The sequence below is a fragment of the Medicago sativa genome, chromosome 2, assembly GCF_051527215.1.
Source record: "Medicago sativa cultivar Bolivia chromosome 2, Bolivia_mono, whole genome shotgun sequence".
NCBI lineage: Eukaryota > Viridiplantae > Streptophyta > Magnoliopsida > Fabales > Fabaceae > Medicago > Medicago sativa.
Genome location: NC_140750.1, coordinates 48,744,948 through 48,768,316, shown reverse-complemented (window position 1 = coordinate 48,768,316; position 23,369 = coordinate 48,744,948). Strand labels below are relative to the sequence as shown.

The 23,369-nt window shown below is 34.7% G+C and overlaps 4 protein-coding genes across 4 annotated transcripts; 1 reads left to right on the top strand and 3 right to left on the bottom strand.

The window, feature by feature from the left end:
* Window positions 1–1,423: 1,423 nt before the first annotated feature.
* On the bottom strand, window positions 1,424–4,143 carry LOC146947104 (Tetratricopeptide repeat (TPR)-like superfamily protein). Its single transcript, XM_085744790.1, has one exon. It carries the CDS (start codon window positions 4,104–4,106, stop codon window positions 1,731–1,733), a length of 2,376 nt encoding a protein of 791 aa, XP_085600916.1. The 5' UTR covers window positions 4,107–4,143; the 3' UTR covers window positions 1,424–1,730.
* Window positions 4,144–5,494: 1,351 nt separating this feature from the next.
* Window positions 5,495–7,600, top strand: LOC146947103 (protein FAR1-RELATED SEQUENCE 5-like). The gene has a single exon (XM_085748378.1). The coding sequence runs from the start codon at window positions 5,495–5,497 to the stop codon at window positions 7,598–7,600; it is 2,106 nt and encodes a 701-aa protein (XP_085604504.1).
* A 609-nt stretch (window positions 7,601–8,209) lies between these two features.
* On the bottom strand, window positions 8,210–16,912 carry LOC146947102 (Peptidase C13 family). Its single transcript, XM_085744789.1, has 11 exons — window positions 16,822–16,912; window positions 15,865–16,099; window positions 15,548–15,589; window positions 15,315–15,459; window positions 13,750–13,979; window positions 13,025–13,082; window positions 12,426–12,503; window positions 11,546–11,634; window positions 11,125–11,206; window positions 8,985–9,176; window positions 8,210–8,899 (listed from the first exon to the last, which is right to left on the bottom strand). Exons 2-11 carry the CDS (start codon window positions 16,023–16,025, stop codon window positions 8,759–8,761), a joined length of 1,218 nt encoding a protein of 405 aa, XP_085600915.1. The 5' UTR covers window positions 16,026–16,099; window positions 16,822–16,912; the 3' UTR covers window positions 8,210–8,758.
* Window positions 16,913–21,277: 4,365 nt separating this feature from the next.
* On the bottom strand, window positions 21,278–22,136 carry LOC146947101 (B3 domain-containing protein At2g33720-like). Its single transcript, XM_085748943.1, has one exon. The coding sequence runs from the start codon at window positions 22,015–22,017 to the stop codon at window positions 21,463–21,465; it is 555 nt and encodes a 184-aa protein (XP_085605069.1). The 5' UTR covers window positions 22,018–22,136; the 3' UTR covers window positions 21,278–21,462.
* Between the last annotated feature and the right edge of the window lie 1,233 nt (window positions 22,137–23,369).

The window sequence follows — 23,369 nt, the reverse complement described above, 5'->3', positions numbered from 1 at the left end:
TAGAGTATTGTGTGGTATCAGGGTACTATACACTCACATTATAGGATTAATATCTCTTGCTAAGTATATGACAGCTGTGACACTTTGTTATAATGAGTTTTGTAACAGTAAGAAAGTGCTCCTGTTCTCTGCATCTATAAATACAGAGCCTTGTATCATTTTTCTCAATAATAAAGAGTAACAATTAAAATTCCTCATTTCTCTCTATATACTATCTCTCTATCATGAAACTCTCACTATGTTTTGATAACCATAGCAATGATTAAGTTCATACATACATCTGGGTCCAAGTGATGCGAGTATGAGTTCTGTCTTCATGCTACTTCCAATTGCCAAAACACCTGGTGAATGAAGCTGTTGAGATCGGGAAAGAGGAAAACCCCACGCGACAAAACATAGGGAAGAATAATAAGACAGAAAGAAAATATCTCATCATTGCATATTAAGCGATTCTAAGTTTCAAGAGGACAGTTATGAAACAGCATGGCTAGTGAAAGCAGAAAATATGTTATATAATTAGCCATGCATGTATATATTTGTATGACGATAAAGCCAAAACCATAACACTGTATAGGATATTTGTAAATCTTGCTATAGAGATATTCATAACTAAGCATAAGGTAACCATCATTAATGCAGAAAGAAAAATCTTTCAGAATGAACTTCCTTATACCCCAAACAAATTCTATAAAAACCCCAAAGGACGTCGATCAATAAAATACCATCTAATGACGAGAAGATTGGAAGAGCTTGAGTTAAATCAAATACCGGAGTGAACAAAGAAATAAACTTTAACGAAAAATGGTAGAAAAAGGAAAGAACAAGAAGTGGGAAGCAATTAAATAAAGAGATGAACGGAATGAGACTTCAATTTGATGAAAAAGATAATTAAGTCACAAATGACCATAACAAAAAATCTATTTTCCTACAACAAAAGCAATGTGAGCTATAGATGTTAAAAGACTTCAAAAATATCAGAATCAACGAAGGTGTATCTACAACAGAGAAACATTGATATTGAACAACTTTAAACAAATGGAAATGGATGTTATAAGGTAACAATAGCAGCAAACAACAACAACAACAACCAAATCTTATCCCACAAGATGGGGTCGGCTACATGGATTAAATTACGCATAAAGTTCTACTTATGTGCACATATAAGTTTAACTTTAGGGATGTTCAGAGTCCATGCAGCTTGTTACTCAGACATGACAGCTTTTTGAGCTTGAAACTGTCGGTGTTATTTCTTAAAATCACCTCCTAAAATAACAGGAGCTTTATGAGACGCTTATCTTCGAACAGTTGCAGCAAAATGCAGCGAGAGTGCTCGAATCAAGATTATGCTCATGTAGTGCGAGAGAAAACACAACATCATACATTTACAGCTTATCTAATATCAAATATCTCATACAGTCATTCCTTCAAAAAACCAAGGTCTCGAGTCCTCGACTCAAATTCAGAATTTACGATCACCAAATTATAAGCTCTACAGTGTCAAGTAACAGATCTAGAGAGAAAATAAAGAAATGAACTTCCTCTGCAACAACACATATAATATACAGAGTGTTTATTTTCTTATTTCTCAGAATATACAGAAGTATTTCACAAAGGAAGCAAAAGGTCAGTGACTACAATCAAGTAGGACTTTAGGGTCAAGCTATTCTTAAAAATAAACAGGGTTAGAAAATCCAAGACCATTTACAAAAAATGTCTTAGGTTTATGAAATTCATAATTTTATCTGCTTCATCCACAGCGACCATTTAACAGCTTCTAAAAACTTATCGTTTCGCTTCAGTGCATTGATAAGATTAGTGTAGGTTGTCTGGTCAGGTTCTATTCCATTTTTTCTCATTTCCTTGATCAATTCTACAGCCTCTTCAACCATTCCAGCAATTCCATATGCCTTAACCAACGTGTTATAGCTGCACAAATCAGGTCGGAGTCCACATTCATTCAACTCCTCTAGCACATCGGAGACTTCTTCTATCCAACCTTGTTCGCCGTATATATTGATCACGGTGTTGTACGTGTAGAGATCAGAAGCACAATTTGATTCCTTCATCATTTTCAGTACAGATCTAAACGCGTCCATTTGGCTATCTTTTCCGTAAGCATCCAGCATTGAATTGTAGGCTTCAAGGGAAACAGAGAATCCATCAAATTGCATCTTGTGAACAGTTCTTGACATGTTGCGGAAGTCCTTCTTTTTCCCATAAGCATCTATAATAGTATTGTAAGTGATGACATCAACCAAGCCTTGTTTCTTAGCCATAAAATACAACCTCCTAACTTTCTTGAAAAGCTTTGCTTTCCCAAAAACATTAAGCATGACATTATACGTAATTGTATTTGGCATGAATCCTCGCTGCAACATCTCATCAAAAAGCCTTGAAAGTTCGTCTATCGGCAGAGCTTGAGCGCAGCAGTTTATGACACAATTATAAAACTCCTGATCCCAATTCACCCGATCTTTCGAGATCTTGTAGTACACCTGTGCTAATTTATCCACCATGTTACGTCTCTGATAAATCCGCAACATATCACGCAACAAAAACACATCCGGAACAATATCAGGCCGCTTGTCAATATCATCCAAGACAGAACAAGCGTCTTCCAAAGATCCAGCTCGAACGTACATCCGCACAACAATGCTATATGCAATCATATCCAACGAATTTGGTGAAGAAGACTTCTTCAACTTTAGATACAACATCTCTGCATCTTTGAAGCGTCCCATGACACTATAAATATCGATCATTGTACAAACAATGTGCTTGTTCAGCTTCTTCTCGTCAGCATCACTTTTCATCATCTGGTTATATATTCCAACAGCATCCTCAAGCAAACCTGCCTCTTTACAAGAACAAATCAGTAAATGATACAAATTATCCTCGTACCTTGAATCCTCCCATTTCTTATCACTCAACACTCTAAGTGCATCATCCACCAACTTATTCTTCACATAAGCCATAACCACAGTGGAACAACAGCTCTGATTAACCAAAATATACCGATAAAACGAACCTTTAAGCAAACGCGGCAACTCATAAACTTTCCCAGCCCTCTCATAAACACTCACAAGAGTACCAATTATCGAAGAATAATGACATCCACATCTCACCATATCATCAAGTGTACCAACCACACCATCCAAATCATCCTCATTCGCTTGCAACTTAATCATCGTAAACAAATTAGACGAACTCGGCTTAAACCCTAATCTCTTCAACTCCTCATAATACCACCTAGCCTTCTCATAATTCCCCGCTCTACCCCAACCCTCAATCATCGATCGATAACTAGTTTCATCCGGCTCAATCCTCCCACCTAAACTCAAAAACACACTCTCAGCACCATCCATATTCGACGCCTTACCATACCCCGTAATCATTGTATTATAAACAACAATATTCTCAACACAAAACCCCGCCTCCTCTTCCATTTTCGCCAAAACTCTCTCGGCTTCCACCATTTTCCCTTGCTGACAATACACATTCAAAATCACCAACCAATTTTCAACATTCAAAACCATCACTTCCTTCTCCATCAACTCAATCACACTTTCAGCCTTTTCATATAACCCTAACCTCGTATAAATCGTAATCATCGACGAATACGCAGATTCACAAACCACACCAAACCTTTTCATATGTGACATAACAAATTCGGCTTCTTCAACATTCCAATTCTTCTTCTGATAAACCCTCATTAACATCCCGAACGTCGCCGCGTTCGGCGCAACGTTACAATCTAACATCATACCAAACCATTTAGAAGCTAGTTTTACTAACCCGCGTTTTGAACAAGCGTAGATGAGTGTGTTGAAAATTTGATAAGTTAATTGTTGTGGTTCGGAATCCGAACCAGAATCCGAAGCTACGATGATTTTACGAATGAGATTTTCAGCGGTTTCCCAGTCTTGTTTTTTGGTTAATGCACGAATGGAGGCGTGGGTGATTTTGATTGGTTGGTATGGGTTTTGATGTGTGATTATTGTTTTGGAAGAACGAAGGTGGGGTTTGGAAATGGGGGTGTGGGTTGAATTTGAGGGGTTTGAATTGAACGGGTCGATGGAAATTGAGAGGCGTATTAGTGAGGCCATGGAGAGTGAAGAAGGAGATGGAAAGTGTTGTTGTTGTGGTGGTGATGATAAGTATAGTACTTCATTTTTTTTGTCATCTCATCTCATTCTCATCATGTAATCAAATCCTGTAGACTGTGTGGTGTGTGGGTTGCGGTTAGAACAAAAAAGTGAGTTATGGTAAGTTCGAAATTGACTTCTTTTTTTACAGAAGAAATTGACTTTTTTAAATGAGGAAGAAGTACTCCCTCCAATTTTATTTTATTTTCCAAATAATTTACTGGTTAAGCGGAGATTCTGACTTTCAAACCTTTGGCATCCTTGCATTTCAATGTTTACAAAGCTACAAATTGAACTGGGTTTAGTTGACATACTCCATGCAATTTAAATGGATGTCGTTTAAGATTTTTTTTTTTCAAAATTAATAAATGGAATGGTATTTGTACCATAAAAAATAAATGGAATGATATTGTTAAAAACAGAAATGATAATTAGACACAAAAGTGGAGACAAATATACGACACCATTCACTGTTACCTAATACATATATTTTTTTATCACGTATTTATATTTTCTCCTCCTTTCCTTCTTTCTTATTTAGACCATCTTTCCCTCGTTTATTTTTCCCTCTTGTTTCTTTTCAGTTCCCTCTTTCTGATTCAGTCATTTCCCATGAGCAAGAACAAATCATCTTTCATTCACTAATAGTTTCTCGTCGCTCCTTCATCTTTGTGCAGTGCCACCCTGTCATGCTATTTCAGTCACTCCAGCTCCCGCCGTAACGCCGTATTCCTCCACTGTTCCTCCTCGTTTTCATGCTCAGGTTCTTTCCTTTCTCTACTCTTGTTTTTAGAATTTTAGTAGCTTGTAGTTATTGTTTTACCTTGGTTGAGGAAAACGTTGGTTTCATTCATAAATAGATAGGAAAAAAAACCCTAAACCCAAATAATTTTTGTTTTATTCCCACTTATTATCTCATTTCATTACTTCATTCTTCCATTTTTATCATGGGGTGGGATGGTTCCTTCATCATTTTCGTTTTCCCCCAATTTCAAATCACAAACCCTAAATTTTTGAATTGACTAAATAATGAAATTGATTCAGGTTTTATATAATGAATATGCTCAATATTAATTTTCTCAACTTAATTTCATGATTACAGACTTAGACATTGTTAATACTTAAATCTGATACCCCATAATTTGATACCCTCCTTATTTTACAATTTTTCTCTTATGTTTCTCTGTTATGTTTTTCTGTTGTGTTGAAATGTACCTTTCTAATGACAAAGTATGTGAGGTACATTATGTGGTACATTATGTGTGCTTATCTCGACGAAGTCCACACTTACATTTTGAGTTATTTTATGCAGATTTGGGGTGTCAATTGCCCCCACAAATTGAACATTCATGGATAGTCCAAATGCTTTTGTGGATTGTGGTAGTATTCATGATGAAGGCATAGAAGTTGACAACTTTAATGTTGAAAATGAAGATACATGGTGGGAGCCTAAAACAGATATGTGTTTTTCTAGCATAGATGATGTTAAATCATTTTATAGAGAATATGCTTTGAGAAAGGGTTTTGATTGGAAGATTAGAACATCGAGAAAAGGAAATGATGGGGAGGTATGCTACTTAATTCTTGCATGCACAAGAGATCGGGCAGAACTGACGAAAAGTGTATGTACATTGAAGACACGTCCAACAATGGGAAAAAGTTGTCCTGCTAAGATTTGTATCAAGTTGAAAGCAGATGGATTGTGGTACATTATGAAATTTGAGCCTAACCATTCTCATCATACCAGCCCTACAAAGGCAAGGTTGTTCAAGGCTAACAAGAATATGGACTTGCATGTGAAGAGAACAATTCAAATCAATGATGATGCAGGTGTGAGGATCAACAAGACTTTTCAATCTCTTGTTAAAGATGCAGGCGGGCATGAAAATGTACCATTTAATGAAAGAGATGTGAGGAATTATGTTAACAAGGAACGACGTGCAATTGGAAAAGAAGGTGATGGCAAGGCCTTGATAAACTATTTTTGTCAAATGAGGGAACAAAATCCAAATTTCTTCTATGAAATAGATTTGGATGACGATTTTCATGTAAGGAATGTCTTTTGGGCTGATGCAAGAAGTAGGGCTGCTTATGAGTATTTTGGAGATCTTGTAACTTTCGACACAACATATTTGACTAACAAATATGATATGCCTTTTGCTGTTTTTGTTGGTGTGAATCACCATGGTCAATCAACATTACTTGGATGTGGGTTGCTATCAGGAGAAGACAAAGAGTCATTTGTATGGCTTTTTAATTCATGGCTTCGTTGTATGCTAGGTAAGCCCCCTGTTGGTATTGTGACTGACCAATGTAAGGCAATGCAAAATGCAATCGAGGAAGTTTTCCCTACAACTCGCCACAGGTGGTGTTTATGGCATATAATGAAAAAAATTGCCGAAAAACTCAGCGGGTATGGTGATTATAAAAGGATTAAGTTTGCAATGAAAGAAGCTGTTTATGATACGTTCACAATAGATGATTTTGAAGAGAAATGGTGTTCCTTCATTGAAAAATTTGAGCTTCAACAAAATCATTGGTTGACTGGATTGTATAACGAACGTCATAAATGGGTACCAACCTTCTTAAGAAAATATTTTTGGGCCGGTATGTCAACAACTCAACGAAGTGAGAGTATACACGCTTTCTTTGATGGTTATATCAATTCAACGACAAGTCTAAATCAATTTGTGAAACAATATGATAATGCTCTCCGAAGTCGAGCAGAAAAAGAATTTGAAGCAGATTTTAATTCGATGAATACCACAATTTCTTGCGGGTCAAACTCGTCAATTGAAAAGCAATTCCAAGGTGAGTATACTCATGCTAAATTTAAGGAGGTTCAAGCTGAATTTAGATCTAAAATCAATTGTGCTTATTCATTGAACATTGTGGAGGGTTGCTTTGCCACTTATCATGTGTTGGAGGATGTGTTAGTTGGGGATAGAACAAAAGAACATGTATTTAAAGTTGTGTTTAATCGAGAAAACCATGATCTCAGTTGTGAATGCTCATTGTTTGAATTTAGAGGTATTTTGTGTCGGCATGTGTTATGTGTGTGTGCTCAAGAGAGGGTTAAAAACGTACCAGAGAAGTATGTTTTAGCTAGATGGAATAAAAATATTAAACGGAAGCATACATATATCAAGAGCAGTTATTGTGTGACACAATTGAAGCCACAAATGGATAGGTTTGACAAGTTATGCAAGCATTTCTACGAGGTTGCTGAAGTAGCGGCAGAGTTTGAAGACACATCTAAGGACCTCCATGAAATTTTACATCAGTTTGCTTCTGATTTACCCACCAGGAATGCTACAACTGAAAATGTTAAAAGAAGTTTCAACGGTGACTCAAATCCAAACAATGGTACTGAAATAGGAAAGAAGAAGATAAATTGGATTTCCAAAACTGTCCTTGGTTTAATGTTGAAATTTCAAAATTGCCCATCCTTGTAAATATGGTGTCGTATATTTGTCTATGGTTTTGTGTCTAATTATCATTTCTGTTTAGTGTTATATTGTATTGGGAATGATGAAAGTTGTATTGAAAATTGAAATGACTCAGTTATTTTGGGACACTTTTTTTTAGAAAATGAGTCAGATATTCCGGGACGGAGGGAGTAGTTAAATATAGAGAACAACTTCGACGGTTTAATAGTCAAAAAGTATTTTTAAATATTCGTAATCTATTTGAGAGCAAGACTAATTCAGTGATTTACAACGTAAATATGATAGTGCACTGTGTATGCTGAGAACAGAAGTATTTTGCCTGCACCACGGGACAACAAACATACAATAGTCAATAGATGTTTGATGTATGAATTCATGCTTCAACTAAACACTTTTATTTTGGGAAAGTATTTCACTCACCTAGGAGATTAAATTGGCCTTTAATTTTATTTTTTTTGGTTACCATTGGCCTTTAATTTGTTACAAATTATATTCATTTTTTTATTTTACATTTTTGCCTTAAGTGCACTTGTCTAGTTGTGTAGCCTAGGTGAAGGATCTCACAACAAAACCTGTAATCAAAACCTGTAAACAAAAACTGAAATGATATCAAGATTTGGAAAATATTTGAGAGTTGTCTCTCCCAATTGTAGATTTCTATCTAAAGCACATTCGATGGCCAAAAGTTACAAGCATTTTTTCAGACCAAAAAATATTTTAAAAGGCATAAAACATAATGTACCTTAAAATACTTGTTAGAAACTTTTTTATATCTATAAGCCATAATATGACGTCTACAACAAAAGACCAAGTTTCTTACATACATTACAAATAAAATTTACGTTGAGCTGCATTCACACATCTAACTGCTTAAGCCACCAAAGCTGTAAAGATAACAAAACAAAATCACAATCCACCACCAATCATCTCCTTTTTTAGCACTACACTACCAACAATCTATAGCACCCAGAACACGAGGAACCGTGGCAGTACTCCACCACCGAGGGAAAAAGCAAAGGGTTAACATAGTACAGTTCTATAAGCGGCTCTCTTGGACATATGCGCTCGAATATACAATGAAGCCCTAAATAATTTGCATTTTCAAGGGAAAATGCACTGCAAGCAACCATAACATGTGGTGTCAAAGAGCATCGCTGCAATCATTTACGATGATAGCCACACAGAAATTATCAACAGAGGAGCCATTGAAACAAGGCCATAGCAAACAAAAGCATCAACGCTTTCAAAAGTATTCACTTTGCTTAGAATAGTATTCCATAGTTGTCCAACACCATGGAAATTTTCCTGCGTAGTAAATCCAGTTTCCATGAGTTACAGCTTTATGTGAAATTGTGTAAACTAATTTTGTTAAGGAATATGTTTAACTTACATCTGTACTTAATTTATCAGACTGATCCTCATCAACAGAGTTTCTCAAAATTCTTCTGTCATTGTCAGATATTGATTGATCCAAAGGCATTTTAATTTCAGGTCCCCCAAATTTTTTGTTCGACTGAGACCTGTAGGCAGAGTCAGTGTGTATTGTTTCCATTACAGAGCCAAAAAAGTTTGTCACGGGTACCTAGAAAGAAGTGATAGAACATGAACTCGTCAATTTAATCAAACAAAGCATTCAAGTGGCAAATATTACATAAATGATCAATCAAAATAAATAATTCAATTAATAAATTAAAATTAAATTTGAGCTATAGTCAAACATGCAAGGTTACAGTCTATATTATAAAACCTATCAGGTACTTGGCCAATCAGTGTTGGGCCCTATAGATATCCACATGCGCAAAAATAACTATACAATTCTGATTTTACTTACATCAATTATATTTTTATATTAATATATATTTCAATATTTTTGGTAGAATCCAACCAATCTTATTACAATCCCATTATTTACAATCTTGGGACCTTCACGATTCTGAGTAGTATCTCAATCATGACTACCTTGTCGTTTATAATTAAGCACAAAAAAATATATAGATACTTCAAAAATTTGTTAAATGACAGTAAAAAGACCTAGTGCTAAGTTTCCATCCTAGTGAGATCCAAGTAAGTGTGAAACTCATTGTCGGTCTATTTTTCGTAACCATACATTTGCAAGAGGTGTAATTAAAGACTTGAATCTATAATCTCTTAGTCACATGACAACATCTACAACTAATACCCCAGCCCCCAAGGTGGCCTGGCCTCCCTTTGAAACGAATCAAATGATATGAAAGCAGAAAAAATAAGATCCAGTGGCATAACACAATAGAACAACCTAACTGCTTGTTCGACACGTAAGACTCTTATCTTTATTAATCTTAAACTAGTAAACAAACTAGCATAATTGTGTAAAGATACTGTTTTTAGTTTTACTATTCCATCTTGGTATTTAGGTTGTAACTTAAGTACCAAGACAGAATAGTTATTTTCTCACACCTCTTTCTTTCAGATCACCTATCACACCTCTTTTGCCTTTCTGTCTCTCTTCCCTACAAGATTTTCCACCCCTCAAGGGATGTGAGTAGGGATGGGAATAGGCTAGGCCGGCCTACAGGGGCCTAGGCCTAGCCTACGACAGGCCAGGCCAGGCTTTTTTCTTAAATAGAGAAGGCCTAGGCTTTTTTTTAAGCCTATTTAGCTTAAAAGGTCAGGCCATAGGCCTCTCAAAAAGCCTCTTAAGCCTATTAGGCCAGTCTATTTAAGTAATATGAATAATATTATTTATTATTATATTATATTTTAATACTTTGAATTAAAATATAAATTTGTAAACTTTTTCAATAATTTAAGCTTTATTAGTATACATTAATTTTTTGCATATATAAATGTATTATTATAAACTAGAATAGAAATATGATATAATATATAGTCGAATTCCCTAAAACCTCGTTTTGATTATCAAAAGAGAGTTTAATCTAATTGAACTATTAGTTCGCTAGTCCATTTAAACTTAGATCACATTAGTATGCTCCTTCTCAACGTCTCAGGTTCGATTCCCTCTGGTACCAATTTGGGTGGGCTAATTTAACTTCTTAAGAAAAAAACTTAGATCACATTGCTTACTTAAAGATGTTCATAAGATATAGGCTTTTAAACAGGCTAAGAGGTCGTATCAGGCTTTCAGAAGGCCAGGCTCAGGCCTAAAAAGTAGGCCTATGACAAACTGCAGGCCAGGCTTAGGCTTTAAAAATATATAGCAGGCCAGGCTTAGGCCTTGCAAAGCCTAGCTCGGCCTAGCCTATTCCCATCCCTAGATGTGAGACAAACAATACTCTATAAGAACGTACACCGATACCCTCGATTTTTAGAGATTGATTTGTAAAAGACATCACTAAATTCCAAAATAGCAATCTGAGTTTCACATGATGCAGTGATACAATATTGGCAATTCGTGCAAACAGCCGATCTGACTATAAATATAATCCCTCCAAACGTATATATAAACGACGCTAAATTCCTCACCAGATAAACAAATAATAAATTTCAAAGAAAAAGAGCAAACATTCAAAGTATGTGCATAACTTCGTTACCTCCTCTAAATGTCGTTGATATAGGTCCATTCTGTAATATGCCGTTGACATCAACAAATTTGGATTATATGAATTGAAAAGGCTGCAAAGAAAGGATAAAAATCCCAGATTAAATAATCTAGCCTTCAAAAGAATAAGGTACTCTATTACTTGACATACTGCAGATATAATTTTTAATAATATGTACTTCAGCTGCTCGACTATCAACTTTCTTAACAAATAAGTGCAATGGTTTTGTGCATATACAAATGACTGAAAATATGAACAATGATAGGCCTGTTACAACCCAAAGAAACAATTGCAAGAACAAGTTTGGAAAGTAAAATTCAACCAAAAGAACATGCAGAAAGAGGAACATACAGTAAGGACACTTAATAGTAAGGATGAAATACTTAGCCCGAAACAGCTTAAAAATGTTTACCTGCTCAATGAAGCATTGTCATATATATTCAGCCTCTCAAAGAAGGCAAGAGTGTAGAATGTAAAACGATCAACTACTGATACACCCACCTGCATAATATTCAAAAAAGTACAAAAGAAAATTTAGTTTGATATTATTATTCAAGAATCTGAGAGAATATGAGAAATGCCACAAAAGACAATTTTAGTTGTTCATATTTAATTCTAATTCTAATTAGCACTAATCAAGGATGTTGTAAAGCTAAGGAATATTAATATTTTCTAACATTCCCTGGAGCATACAAGTCATATACACCAAACTTGGGTTCAATCTTATTTATGAGAGCTGCAAGGTTCAAGACCTAGTCCCATATTTTACCGTGAAAATAAAAGCACAGTGGCTTTAAGTCACAATTCTGTCCTTTCCTCTATGACTGAACACATGGAGAACATCTTTTTGTAAGGGAAAAAGTGCTGAACTAGTCCCTGGTTGTCAGTTAAGTGCCTTTCCAAGAGCAAATTGCTCATATACTAACTAAACCTATGTCCAAAACTCACGTTTTCTGATCTTAAACCTAAACTCATTGTGCACAGCAGCTACCAGATACTTTCGACAGAGAGTTTGTGGGGGACTGATAGACTATTGTGTGGTATCAGGGCACTATGCACTCAGATCATAAGATTTATATCTCTTGTTAAGGATGACAGCTGTATCCGAACTGTGACATTTTGTTGTAATGAGTTTTGTAGCAGTCAGAAATTGCTCCAGTTCTCTGACCCTATAATTCAGAGCCTAGTACAATTTTCTTAATAATGAAGAATAACAATTCGTATTCATCATTTATCTCACCGATCTCTCACTATGTTTCTATAACCATAACAACTGTTAAGTTCATACATACATCTGGGTCCAAGTGATGCGAATATGAGTTCTGTCCTTTCATACTGCTTCCAATTGCCAAAACACCTGGTGAATGGAGCTGTCAAGATCAAGAAAGAGGAGAACTCCATAAGGACAAAACTTAAGGAGAACAATCAGAGAGAGAAATAAATATCTCATTATTGCATATTAATCAATTATAAATTTCAGAAGGACAATTTTGAAACTGCATGGCTAGTGACAGCGAAATATGTTATGATTAGTTCTGCATGTATATATGTGTTTCAACCAAAACACTGTAAAGGATATTTGTAAATCTTGCTATAGGGATGGATGTTCATGACTAAGCGTAAGCCAACCGTCATTAATGCAGAAAGAAAATATTTAAAAATGGACTTCCTTATACCCCAAACAAATTGCATAACAACCCCAAAGGACAGCAATCAATAAAATACCATCTAATGACGAACACAACGGCTGCATTACAACTTAGCAAATATCAATTTAAAGAATGGTAGTGTTCGTTATATGCAATTGAACACACCAGATCTACACTCTCAATGTATGAGGATTGACATCGGAATTTTCTAGTAACATATACAGACAATAGCGAAATCAGACCTGTGAAAACAGGGTAGAGGCTTGGCAGGTATCCACCATTATCAGCAGCTCCTTAAACCTAACCATTCACATTATGAGGAGAAAATATGAGTTCTTCATGCTTTTGTGCGCAACTTAGCTTTATTTATTTACAGCATACTTTTTAATACATAGTTGATTTGTATCAACCATTTTGTAACTTCAGAAAAGTTTCCACAATGCTATCTACTATGTCAAATAGAAGATTTTTGGTGCTCCCGCAATTTGCTGTTGATAACTTTGACACACACACACAGTAGGCCTCAAATTTACACCAGTGTACTACTTTGGTAGTGTATATTTCTAAAGAAACCATTAGATTGAAAGTTGATCATCACTGTATATTTCTAAAGAAACCTAAAATTATTTGGTATTTCAATGAGACGCAACAAATTTAACGTCACTTAATAAAAGAAGATAAGATGCTAATCTTGACGCACCTCAATATCATATCATATGATTTCAGATTTACTTAAAAATTTACCAAGATAATCTATATGATGTAAACTTTCAATTCAACGGTCGATTTTTAAGATATGTGTGTAATTTGATTCCTCATATATATATTTGAGTCACTGTCTTATATTTTGGACATTATTTTCTGGTGTAAGCATGTGTCATGTCTATTGTCAATCTCAGCACTTCACAGATTGACCCACAATTCTCTCGTATGCTTTGTCGCTTTCTTTTAAACAGAAAATGTGTACCTGTGCTTCTCTTTCATTTGCTTCACAACATCAGCTAAATCGTGACTTTGAAGCTCTTCTGAGTCCTGAAACTTCAAAAACTCATCCCCTCCATGCCCTGTCATATATAAAAGAATATGACTTCCTTCATCACTAAGAAGTCGTTTGGACCTTGGAACAGCAGTCTCATGACGACCTGTTAGTACCCGCATAAAGTTTTCCACATTTACTTCATAGCCCCGATAATCTACCTGAGGAATTGCAAGCAAAAGAATCATCCTCTAAAAGTTAATACATATCAAGAGTACTAAAATAAGTTAAAAAGGGTCAAATATATTCTCTTTTAAACACTAAAGAGATAGAGTTAAGTTAAATGAGAGAAGAAATTAAAGAAAAGCAATCATTCCTTTTAAACACTGAACAGTAAACACCATATAACAACTCAAAGTAACGCGGATTTCCAAAATCACTCATTGCTATAAGAAAAGCATAAACAATAATTAAAGAAAAACACAAGCAAGAGATAGCTTCTGAATAAGTTTCATTGGGCAAATCAGCAGCTTTCAAACTAAATGTTGTGAATTCGGATCAAAACTCACACCAATAAACTTAGATGTGTGGAGCAAGTGTCAGTGGCAACCAATAACGAAATAGTCAAGCAACAACAACAGATCTAAGACCAATGTAAAGCAAATCCACAATTGAATCAAAAAACAACATGATAAAAGAGCGGTAGAGAAGAGGAACAACACACCAATATTTGTTTACCCAATTCGGCCCAAACTTGACCTACATCTGGAGGAGATAGATCTCTCCAATCCATTATCAAAGAACTTTAATTTCTACCCTTTTCCCGAATCTCTTCCCGTGACCAAGAGACCCAATGATTTATGTACCCAAGGTGTTTACAATTGTTTCCCAGCCCTATAATCCATCCCAAAAAGAACCAATCCTTAACCTGCAGTTTCCCAAGGATCCCCTCTTTTGGTAAACCCTATATTCACCCAAGTTGCATAAAAATCTTTCACCTTCTCATGTGTTTCCCATCCCATCATTCCCTCCCCAAAAGGCACCAACCCTTTACCAAGAGTCCCCTCTTTTGGTTCCCCAAGATTCACATTTTCCCACATTGAAAACTGATGCAGCATGCGCAATTTATAGAACAGTTTGCGACTGTGCGCCCTGCGCATGAAGTGCCGCACCCTGCGCAAACAGACAATAGTTTGTGCGCCCCACACACACGCTGATACTCAGCAAACCCAAAAAAAACGTCAAAATGACCATGCAGACCCGCCCCACGCATGGGGACATAGGACATCCAAAATAACAGCTTTTACAAACCCCCCTCCCTTTTGCACATGATGAGATTTTAAGTCACACTCAACACTAAATTATGTAATTACAATCTTAAAGCAAATTTTAGGAATGTAATTATTAAACGAAGATGTATGAAATTTAGAAATGACTTCTTTAGTGTTTGAGATTGGTGAAAGAAAGATTGTTAGGTTTGTAACAAGAATAGCTCAAGCCAACAATAAAGAACTTCTCTATATTTTTAGACATAAAATGCATACCTAGAAACTCACCTCCACATTATCCCCGTACAAGTTAAGTCTATGGTTTTCATTATTAAAAACTTGGGCAGGGTACTTGTTTCTTGCATTACAAGCCATGTCATCTGCTAACATGAGTATGATCCTCTCATCAGGTATTCCTAGCCGCTTAACAGTCCTGAATGTGAAATAATATATAATGAGCAATATATCATTACCAAGCATAATTCAAACAACTCAAAATAAGGCTAAATTCATACAATTACCTATACAATGACAAAGTATTGGCCATATGTCGGTAATTAAACCTGAAATGGGGAAACAGCATATTTAGTAAACCAATCAAGTCATGTTTTGGTTTGAGCCATAAATCAAAACCTTCAATAATAAAAATTTCCTCTTTATACCATACTTAGTTGCCAATGTTCTCAGAAAACGACTAAAGAAAATATAACTATCACCATGTATCCTTATTTGTATTCCTATTTATCATTGGCACGGAACTTCGGCAAAGAACAAGACAAAAACAAACCATCGTTGTATAAAAGAATATGTTATAAATGAAACATGAAACTTAGTTTACCAGAAACGAGAGGTGCAGACTAAAACAGCCCAATTATTAGTGTGCATCGTAGTCTCTGATAAAGAAGTAGAGTGTGCTACAGAGTGGCTCAGAAATATCAGCAATAATATCATCAGCCCTTTCATAAAGAATTTTAAAATGTTCAAGATCTGGAATCCCATGCTTCAATCCAGTTAGCCTTGCACCACTTTAACAAATTTGTTCTCTTTTAGAAGCGGAATTGATCATTTGTTAACTGCAAACAAAATTAAGCAACCACAAATCAATCCCACAAAATGTATCTATCTTACATACAGTCCAGTCAAATACGAAACAGATCTTGAAGTAATCAAAAGTTACAACAATTTCCGAGGACTATTCTACAAAAACAATAAATCACAATAATAATCATATTAGTAACAAGAGCATCATAGATTTATATATATTTTGCTTGTCAAATACCCATGCATTCGCATGGCTTGCAATTATTATCAAGCGTGTTTAATAATCTTCCATGTTGTGCAAAATACTATTCGCTAAATATGGTTTACTGTCCTGCCAAGCAATTTCTTATTGTGAGATTTGTTCTGCCAAGAACATAGAAATTAGTGCTGCTGCTCATGTTACCAATGTCACCAAGCTCAAGCCGGGCGTAGGAGCAATGTTACCAATGTCACCAACCACAATGTCACTCAAGTACTACCCATGTTTATTTTTATGATTTATACTATAAATCCAAGTTAATATTAGCGTCAATGTTTTTTTATTTAATTATTTGATATATACCGTATATCGTTTGACAAAAATTGAAACCAGAATACAACTAAAATTAGTACAACACTACAACCAAAATAAAATTGAAACATCGAAATCAGGATTGATATTAAAATTATATTTTTTCTGGATTAAGATAACCAAAATCAATCAATAAAACAGACATTGATAACACAGAGGAAAATAGAGAAGAGAAGAATGAACCTGAACAGAGGAGATCGTGAAGGCGCACAGAGAAAGAAGAAGTGTAGATCACATCAGCCAGAGGAAGAAGAAGAGTAGCTCGCGACGGAGCGGAGAATGAAGAAGCGTTTCTTGTGTTTTTGCAGCGACTGAGATTACGGAGGAAAGAAAATGAAATACCCAAAATACCCTCGATTTTTTTAAAAAAAAAAATAAGGGTTATTTTTGGTTTTTCGTTGAAATGAAATAGCGATTGTGGACCCGATCTTGCCACGCAATTCCACTATGGCAGCCAGCGCGGCTTCTATTTCAAACCACCACGCTACGATGGCAACCGTAGCGGTCTGGCATCGCTACGCTATTGACTACATCCTCCGGTCATACATCATTAAATGAATGAACCTAAAATGTAGATTTTTGCTTATATTAGTGACCGGAGGGTGTACTGAGATTGGTATCCCTAAACTACATTTACACAAAAAAAACCAAGGTAACAAAAACCATATGTAGATTCAACATGTTGGACCGGGAACTAGGTCTATATTCGGTCTGATCTAACCTTAAAACCGCTTTCTCTAAAAATCGGGGGGCAAACTAGTAAACTATTGAAAAACTGGACAGACCGGGGGTTCAAGCGGTTCCGCTTGTTGAACCACATTTTCTTGAGAGGACATCAATGAAGTCTTGTTTACCTCCAGATTCATAAATTACCAGACTTAAAAACAAAAAATTGGAAGAAAACATAGATAAAGTATGTTAAGCACTTCAATTCATAATCAAAATATAACGGATAAGTGGAAGAAGAAATTATGATTTTCAAAATATCAACATTAATATAATAATTCTATTAAATATTTTTTATTTTATATGTAAATCACTGGGATTAAAAGAGATGATAATAAACGGTTTTCCTATATCTATGACATAAGAAAGGATAAAAAATTATTTTTTTCATATATTTGTGGCATAAGAGAGAATAATAAATTGTTTTTCATATTTATGCCATAAAAAAATCGTTTTTTTATTTGCAAATTGACCATCATACCCATAAAATTAATAAGATTAGGAGCTCAGGTTAGTTATGAAATTCTAGGTTAACTATCAAATAACCTAGAATATGATGAGTGATGAAGGTTATGTTTTTTTTTTTTTGAAGGAGTGATGAAGGTTAGGTTCAAGATCATGAAGAAGTGGAAGGAAGATTATTGAAGAAAGGGAAAAGAATTGGTGTTCAGTCAAAAAAATGGTTGCAATGTATGATTTTTCAGTTCTGCACCACCAATTGTAGAAAGAGAAAAAGAAGTCGATTAAAGTTGATTGAAGAACATAATGTTATTGCTGTGGACCGGCTAAAGACATTTAGACCCAATTACTTAAGCTCAATACAAACACAACCCAAATTCCAAGTCTCAGCCATTAAAATTTCTTCAAAAAAAAAAAGATCCTTTAATTGGTCAAATTCAGATTGTTTCATCATCACTTCCCTCTCTCGACTGGACTTCATCATAGCAAAGGTTCAAAATTTCTTTCCAATAGTTTTATTTCACACGCCAAATACAATGGCATATAACTCTCCTTTTCCTTTTCCTCTTTTCACTCTCCAAAAACACAACGCCATTGATTCTCTTCACTTATTCTTCCGAAAGCTAATTTTCAAACATACTCCCAATCCAAATATTATAAATACTAATAATTTTCATTTAATATGTTTAAACATTTTACATTATTATCAATATAATTTTTGTTGTGAGTCATGCTAATTGTGCTCTAAGGGCACATGTTAAACAATCCAAAAATAGAAATATTTTCTTAATACTTGTGCATTCAATTAACTGAAAGTTAAAATATTAAATTCAATGCACGAATTCTAACCAAAAAATTCTACATTTGACTCATTAACTTGTGTCTTAAGTGCACAAGTTAACATTTTCCTCATTTTTTACTCCCTCCAGTCACATTTATAAGCAAAAAGTAGTTTTTTAGGTACATTGAATAATTAATGTACCTGACCTATAAATGTGACTGCATACATTGAGTATTCAATGTATCTAAAAAAGTATTTTTTGCTTATAAATGTGACCGGAGTGAGTATATAACTACTGTAATGTTACCCGACTCCTTACAATAATATTGAGAGAAACAACTTCACACACAAACCAACTCTTGTTAAAAGCACTAGAGTGGTATACAAATAACAACTTACAACTCAACTAAATAAACCAGCTCTCGGTCTTTTGATATTCAATGGTGGCACAAGAGCGGTATACAAAATAAAGCACACGCTTTGCAACGAAACCCTAATGACTCAATTCTTCTAATCCTGATTTCGTGAATGGAGAGTAGGTTTGAGTCGTCTTATATAGCCATGGTTCTGAATGAAACGCAACAAGGAAACCAAGCTATGTGAGTATAATCTTTAATCAAATCTTCACCTTAAGCAAAGATGTCGTACTTACAAGTCTAGGACATTAGGTACAAAATCTTGCTGGAACATCTTGTTTTAACAAAATTAAATGAAGCCAACTCAACAATCAAAAACACAACAAAACCCAACAAATACAACCATGCTACTATGCCAATAAGCTTTACAGATTGATCAACGCATCACACAAAAGTTTTGCACAGTGAGTTTCACCAATCAATTGGAATAAGCAACTTATGCTGATGTTCAAATCCGAAAACATGAGAAGAACAAAATTGAAGGAAACGCAGACAATTCTCACAAAGGGACTCCAACCAAGTGGAACTATTTTTTTTTCTTTCTTTCGAACTTTAACTAAGGCTTTGTTTGCGAGTTTGGAGGGGAGGGGAAGGGAAGGCTTTGAGGGGTGGAAAATATGAGGAACAATGGAGAAATCTTTCAAAAAATTTAAAAGAGTAGTTTTTTAAAGAATGATAAATTAATGCATATGATTACTACATTTTTTATTTTCAAAATAATATAACAACATAGATTAAATTTGAAGAATTCATATAAATCCTCTAAAACCCCCCAAAACCCTCCTCCAATACAATTTTTTAGTTCCCCCAAATGAGGAGGGTTTAGTATTATGAAGAAAAGTTAACCCCCCAAAGCCCTCCCATCTCATTTTCCTCTATTTCATCCACTTGCTCATTCCTTTTTTCCTAAGCCTTCCCCTCCCTTCCCCTCCAAACTCGCAAACAAAGCCTAAGGAACAACCAAAACTACCAAAACTCACGAACAAAAACAAAAGACTAAAACTCACAAACAAAAACAAAAACAAAAGATCATGATTTCATTCCCAAACTTTTGGGAACCCGGCCAGCGGAATACTAACAAGACAGTTTAAGGAGGATCAAAATATGTTTTAGATACCATATATGTTAACAATTTAGATAAAAAAAAAAAACAAACAAACAAAAGGAGAACAACAACGGGGTTAGAGTTTCATAGAATACCAATAGCTTGAAATTACAAAAGGGTATAAGAAAATATATACACAACCTAATGGACTGCTACCTTAGTAATATAAAGACCCAATAGCTTAATCTCCATATTATCTAACACCATGCATAATCTCATTTACAACGTGGTGGTGGCTTGTTTAGTGGTTTGTCCGACTATGATGATTGTCGTCGTTTCGAAAAACTGACATCATTTTTGGATTCCTCACATCAAAAATTTAAAGGACTACCGGTTCGTGTGCATGGGCGGATCTAGCATGAAACATGGTGTGGCAGTTGCCATACCAGATTTTTCCCCAGATTTTTTTTCATATATATTATATAAGTTGTTGATATATCACAGTTCTGTAGTTGGCCGAGTGGTATGTGTGTTTGTGTTGTGTGAATGATATGCATGTCCAGTGTTCAACTCTTGTGTTGAGGTGTTGGTGTGCTTTTGAACCAGTGTTCAACTCTTGTGTTGAGGTGTTGGTGTGCTTTTGAACAAATTTTTTATTTATTAATTCAACTCTTGTTGAGGTGTGCTTTTGAACAAATTTTTTATAAGTTATTAATATAAAAAAGGGTGTTGCAGGGAATCGATCGAACCTGTAACCACCATGGTAAAATGCTTCCTCCAATACCATTGCACTATATGGTTTAAGTCATCAATAACTTACTTTGTTAATAACTATAGTTGATTTGTATATTTGCCACACCAATATGACATGTCTAGATCCTAGATCCGCCCCTGTTCGTGTGTTCCTGACATCATGTGGTTTTTATAATTGGTCAAATTTTATTGAGAAGTGCTATATTCAGCGAAAAAAGTTATCACGGAACCTTCCCGAAAATGAAAGCAGCGAATTATAAACAAGGATTTAGCGGAAATCAAGGAAAGTTGGGAAATAAATGGAGGTAAAAAATAAAAACTGCATGGAGGAATAGGCTTCGCTATGTCCTCGGGAAGAAAAATTCGCTGTATATAGAATTATCCAATTTTATTTCTAATATCCTCACATAAAAGCTGCTCTCTAAACATTTCTTATATGTATACATGTATGTACAGATCTTGGAAGAATAAAAGAACATCTATATAAGATGCATAGCATGTTTAATTAACAAATGGTAAGTCTTAATTTTTCAAATTATTGCAACATTATCATGTGTATACATAATTAAGCTATATATATTTAGAAATAAAAGGGGTCCTTTCTTTAAAACATGTAGAAACAAAACTGATAAATTACTTGATTATTATGGCGGTATAGCCCGTTTAAGAACACAGAAATTGAAAGCGCGGTTAAAAGGATCCCATTGAAATCCAATCTCATCACCTTTCCTAAGCTCTCTTCTTCTCACGAAATCCTGGTTCCACTTACCGATAAGAACATAGCTCTTGGATGAAGACCATCGCTTTAGAACGAGTTCATGCATGGAATTTGTTTCCATGTCCCAAACATTAACCGGGGAACCTTCCTCGGTTTCTGCAGCTCTTGCTTCATCAACATCCAACATAGGTAAAATTTGTTTCTTCACCAAATCTGCAGCCAGCAAGAGTCTGCTCAAGATTCCTAGATCGCTCTCGGTTAGTGTCTTCTTGATCTTCCATGGATCATCGTAAAGTTTCAGTGTCGTGGACACTGATCCCTTGTTGTCGTTGTTTTGGTGGTTGTTGTTGTTGTTTCGCTCTTCATTTTTGTTGCTGCATAATCTTCTTCTTGAAGTCTTCAAATTTGTAGAGGCTTCATCACAAGATTTCCTCTTTTTCTGAAACTGCTCCATTTCAACTCGAAGGTGAATATTGTTCATGTTGATTTGATGGTGTTTTTATTTAGGGTTTTAAACTATAGTAAGAAAGCTTAATAGGTGTTTTGGGAATGAGAGGTGCAATTTCAATGTAGTTTTCTATTGCTCTTTATATAGAAGTAATTGTGGAATTGGAACAAGGGTTCATTTTCATTTCCACTTTCTTTCTGCATATAAATGAACTTTTTCATCTTTTCATAGCAAGGGCATATAAATGAACTTTTTCATCTTTTCATAGCAAGTAGAAAGGAACTTTTATATTAGCTTTTGAATAGTGTAAAATGGGATAAGAATATATTGATTGATGAGTGCTTCATTTTATTTCCTTTTTGTGCAGTTTTCTTTCTGCAAATAGAAACAAAGTGCTAAAATTCTCTCTTTTTTGTTTGTATATGTACTTCATCTCTTTCTAATAGCTAACTGTGATAATTAAACTTTTGAAATGTTTTTGCTTGATATCACTTTTTATTACACTTTTTCTAATGTGTGTTTGAAAAGAAGTAAATAGAGAAACGAAAGCATGGATTACATCCAATGAAAATGGAACGGATAGAGAGATAGAAGATATATAAGATAAAAGAATAAGTTTCATATATTAATTACTTAGAATCAAACACAGTCTACTCATAAAAAAGCACAATCTATTAGCCTTTGTGATGGAAAAATCACTTGATAATAAGAAGAGTAAATTACACTCCACTCACTTCAAAGATGTTTGAATTACAGTCCCCTCTCCTTTTATGTTAAAATATACACTTCCCTCCCCTCTTATTCAAAACATAATAGAAAATATTTCACTCCCCTCCCCTAAGAGAAACATGAATTACATTCCCCTCCCCTCTTATGTTAAAATCTACACTTTACTCCCTCATTATATATTTTTTTATTCCTAATAATCTAGCAAAATAATAATAATCTAACACACTTCAGAAAAAAATAGTATAGCGGGTCTATTTTAATATAATCAAAATTTGAATACATATTTTTTGCTATTTTTTATTCAAAATTTCATTAACATATATTTTTAACCCCTATTATAAAATATGAAACAACCCAAAATAAAATTAAAATATATGAAAAATTATTAAAGACAATACATTATGGTTATTTAAAAGTTGGTTTTATGCTCTAAATGACATTTAATTATCACTGACATTTAAATATTTGAATTTATTTACAATCAAGGTGGAGATTGTTGGGTTTGATTGTCAAGTTTCTTGAATAAAGAAGGAGGTTAAAAATATTAGTTATTGGTGATTATGTCCCACATCGCTTAGTTTAGTGAAGCAAGGGGAATACCAAGGCTATATATTGAACCTAGTTTCTTTGTTGTTTGATGCATCAGTCAGTAGCAC

Excerpts from the sequence above, each read along its gene's own strand:
- LOC146947102 (XM_085744789.1), bottom strand. The coding sequence starts at position 16,025 with ATGGGATTCCAGATCTTGAACATTTTAAAATTCTTTATGAAAGGGCTG. Across the intron at positions 15,460-15,547 it reads AATACTTTGTCATTGTATAG|GACTGTTAAGCGGCTAGGAA; the intron begins GTAATTGTATGA and ends TTTCACATTCAG. Across the intron at positions 11,635-12,425 it reads CGCATCACTTGGACCCAGAT|GTGGGTGTATCAGTAGTTGA; the intron begins GTATGTATGAAC and ends AATATTATGCAG.
- LOC146947104 (XM_085744790.1), bottom strand. The coding sequence starts at position 4,106 with ATGGCCTCACTAATACGCCTCTCAATTTCCATCGACCCGTTCAATTCA.
- LOC146947101 (XM_085748943.1), bottom strand. The coding sequence starts at position 22,017 with ATGAACAATATTCACCTTCGAGTTGAAATGGAGCAGTTTCAGAAAAAG.
- LOC146947103 (XM_085748378.1), top strand. The coding sequence starts at position 5,495 with ATGGATAGTCCAAATGCTTTTGTGGATTGTGGTAGTATTCATGATGAA.